The sequence below is a fragment of the Plasmodium brasilianum genome, chromosome 11 (assembly GCF_023973825.1).
Source record: "Plasmodium brasilianum strain Bolivian I chromosome 11, whole genome shotgun sequence".
NCBI classification, from domain to species: Eukaryota; Apicomplexa; class Aconoidasida; order Haemosporida; family Plasmodiidae; genus Plasmodium; species Plasmodium brasilianum.
The window spans coordinates 66,539-69,292 of NC_090124.1; the positions used below are offsets into that span (position 1 = coordinate 66,539).

A 2,754-nucleotide genomic window follows, 5' to 3' on the forward strand; every position below is an offset into this window, starting at 1 on the left:
GTAACAAATTATTATATACCATCAGGGGAAAATCATAAATGGCAACTTTTTTTTGCAATTGTTTTTATGTTATTAGATTACTTTTTAACTTTTGATTGAACAAATTTTATAAAAAATGATTCCTCTATTACTTTATATATTGTATCCTTGATTTTCACATCTATTATATTTAAAAGTCATACTTATGGTAAAAATTCAACACCCTTGATCTTATGCATAAATCATTTTATATACCATTTTTTTCTTTTTTTATCATTCATGAATATATTCGTAGTCTACTTTTGTTTTATTTGGTAGTAGCTTTTCCTTCATTTTATCATCATTATTTATGATGTCATTTTTTTGTAAAAATTCCCTTTCCTTTTTCTTATTGATCATATATGTTGTTATAATGAACTTTTTTTCTTGTTAACTCTTTTTCCTCATATTTGTCACTCATTTATATATCTATAAAATATTTTTTTCCTTTAAAAATACGTTTTCCTTCTTTGTAACACGAATATGTATAAATGCATTATTTTTTTTTCTCTTGGTACATCAGTATCCTTAGTTCTATCAATTTCTCTAAAGGAATCCCTTTTTTTTAATAACTCATTTTTATTAATTACATCGATATCCTTTATAAGGATAATTGTATGTGATAAATTATTTTCTTTTTCCATATCACTTTTTTTTAAAGAATCATTTTCATGTGATAAACTATATTTGTTCTTTATGACACTTTTGTTTATAGCATGATTTTTATTTATTAAATCTTTTTTCTTTAAGATACCGTCTTTTTTTGGTAAACAGTAATAGGTATTTATGAAAATTTTATTTAAAAATTTTATGTACCAACTCTATATATCTTCTTTTAAAGTAAAACAATAATCTACTACTATTCCACGTATAAGTAACTTTAATAGTAGTTGAGATACAGTTAAATCTTCATTATTTAACATTATTTATTTTAACTCTTCTATTTTTGATTCTTTAACTAGTTTTTTATTTAATAAATTTTTTTCCATCGAATTGAACTCTGATAATTCTATCTTTGAATTATTTAAGAGGTTATCTTTTCATTCTTTTAATACATATTCTGTATTAATTTCATTTCCTAACAAAATGTCATCTAATTCTTTTGACATTAATTTTCTCACAAATAGGTTCTTTAACAACGTTTCCCTTGGTATTGTTAATGTGTTTCGTGTTTTCAGTTCATTATCTAAAATAACATCTTTATCAATTTTCATTTTAGCTTCTAAAATTTACCACACCCCATTAGTAAATGTTCACATATTTTTAACTTTATGTCTGTTTTCTGCGATCTTTGCAAGACATTTTCATTTTCTTCTTATACCAGAATTTGTTCTTTAAAATTATTACGATACTGAATATTATGTGCATCCTTTAATTATGACTTTTTTGAATAGTCAACAGATGTAAAATTTCCCTTCAATATTTTTATTTCTTCATTTTGTCTTAAAAAATAGTCTGTTTTCCTCGCGTGAGCACATGCTAATAATGTTCTTAAACATTTAGAATCTAACGCATGATTTTTTCTTTTTTTTTTCATAAGAATGTTAACAAAAGAACTATAAAAATTTAGTTATACATCAAAAGGTACATAGAATTAGAAGCTTTTATAAATAATGGAATTATGTTTATATATAGGGCATTAAAATTAATTAAAATATATATCATACTTTTTGTATTTATAAAATATTACAAGCTTAAAAAATAGTAATACATATATATCAGATAGTTTTGCACAATGAATTTAATAAAAGAAAGGTGCATTTTTCTTTTAATTTCTCAATTATTACATTTCTTCAGAATTTATCTTTTACAGAAACAATATATTTAATTCTGTTTAATTTTATCTATGTGGATAACACTAACATTATCTATATTATAAAATGCCATGTGTCGCTGCTTTTATTTTTTTTTCAAAATCTAAGGAAAATAAACATTTTAAAATATACATAAAAGAAAATATCTATTATATGAATATTAAATATCTTTTTAAATATACTTTCACAGAATATATAATAAAAAACAATTTCAGAAACTCCATATCTTAATGAAATTAAAATGTAAAATTCACTAATTACCATTTTTTACTTGTACATTTTATAATTGTAAAGAATAACGTATTTCTTATCTGTTTATTATTTGTTTACTTAATGTAAATCTAATATATACAAATATTCCCTTATTTTTAAAAAATAAAATAACAAATGTATTAAAGATAAATAAATTATAGAATAAAGATTCAATAATATAATACTAATTTTATAGATAAAACAAAATTAGCTTCATAAGTAAAAATGTATTTTTTTCATACAGCAAAAATTTACGTATGTTTTACTATATTGGTAAAATTAACACACCCACAAAAAAAAAAACAAATAGACGTATATCCTACTTCTCTACCTTCTTTATGTTCCATATATATATTATGTTTTTTTCTATATCTATTTATAACACGTAACATGAAATATTAAAATATTTCAAAGCATATGGAAAACTTAATTATTGTTGTTAAATTCTAAAAGACAATTAAAATAGAAGTTAAAGCTTTAATAAGCATAATTTAATATCTATAAATGTGTAGATATATGCAATATTTTGTTTATATGTAGATAAAATAAAAATAGAATAAGTATTCATATATAGGATTTTAATTTATATTATTCTGTAATATAATATTAAAGGTATTAAAATTTTAATAATAAAGAAGTAAAACATAGTTATATGGAAATTTCTTATTTT

At 20.7% G+C, this 2,754-nt stretch overlaps 1 protein-coding gene across 1 annotated transcript; it reads right to left on the reverse strand.

Annotated features, from left to right (window-relative positions):
* Positions 1 to 252: 252 nt before the first annotated feature.
* On the reverse strand, positions 253 to 1,232 carry MKS88_003494 (uncharacterized protein; the record flags this gene model as incomplete). The annotated part of the gene is made up of 3 exons (XM_067216589.1): positions 253 to 360; positions 537 to 839; positions 1,074 to 1,232. The coding sequence occupies 3 exons, from the start codon at positions 1,230 to 1,232 to the stop codon at positions 253 to 255; spliced, it is 570 nt and encodes a 189-aa protein (XP_067072309.1).
* Between the last annotated feature and the right edge of the window lie 1,522 nt (positions 1,233 to 2,754).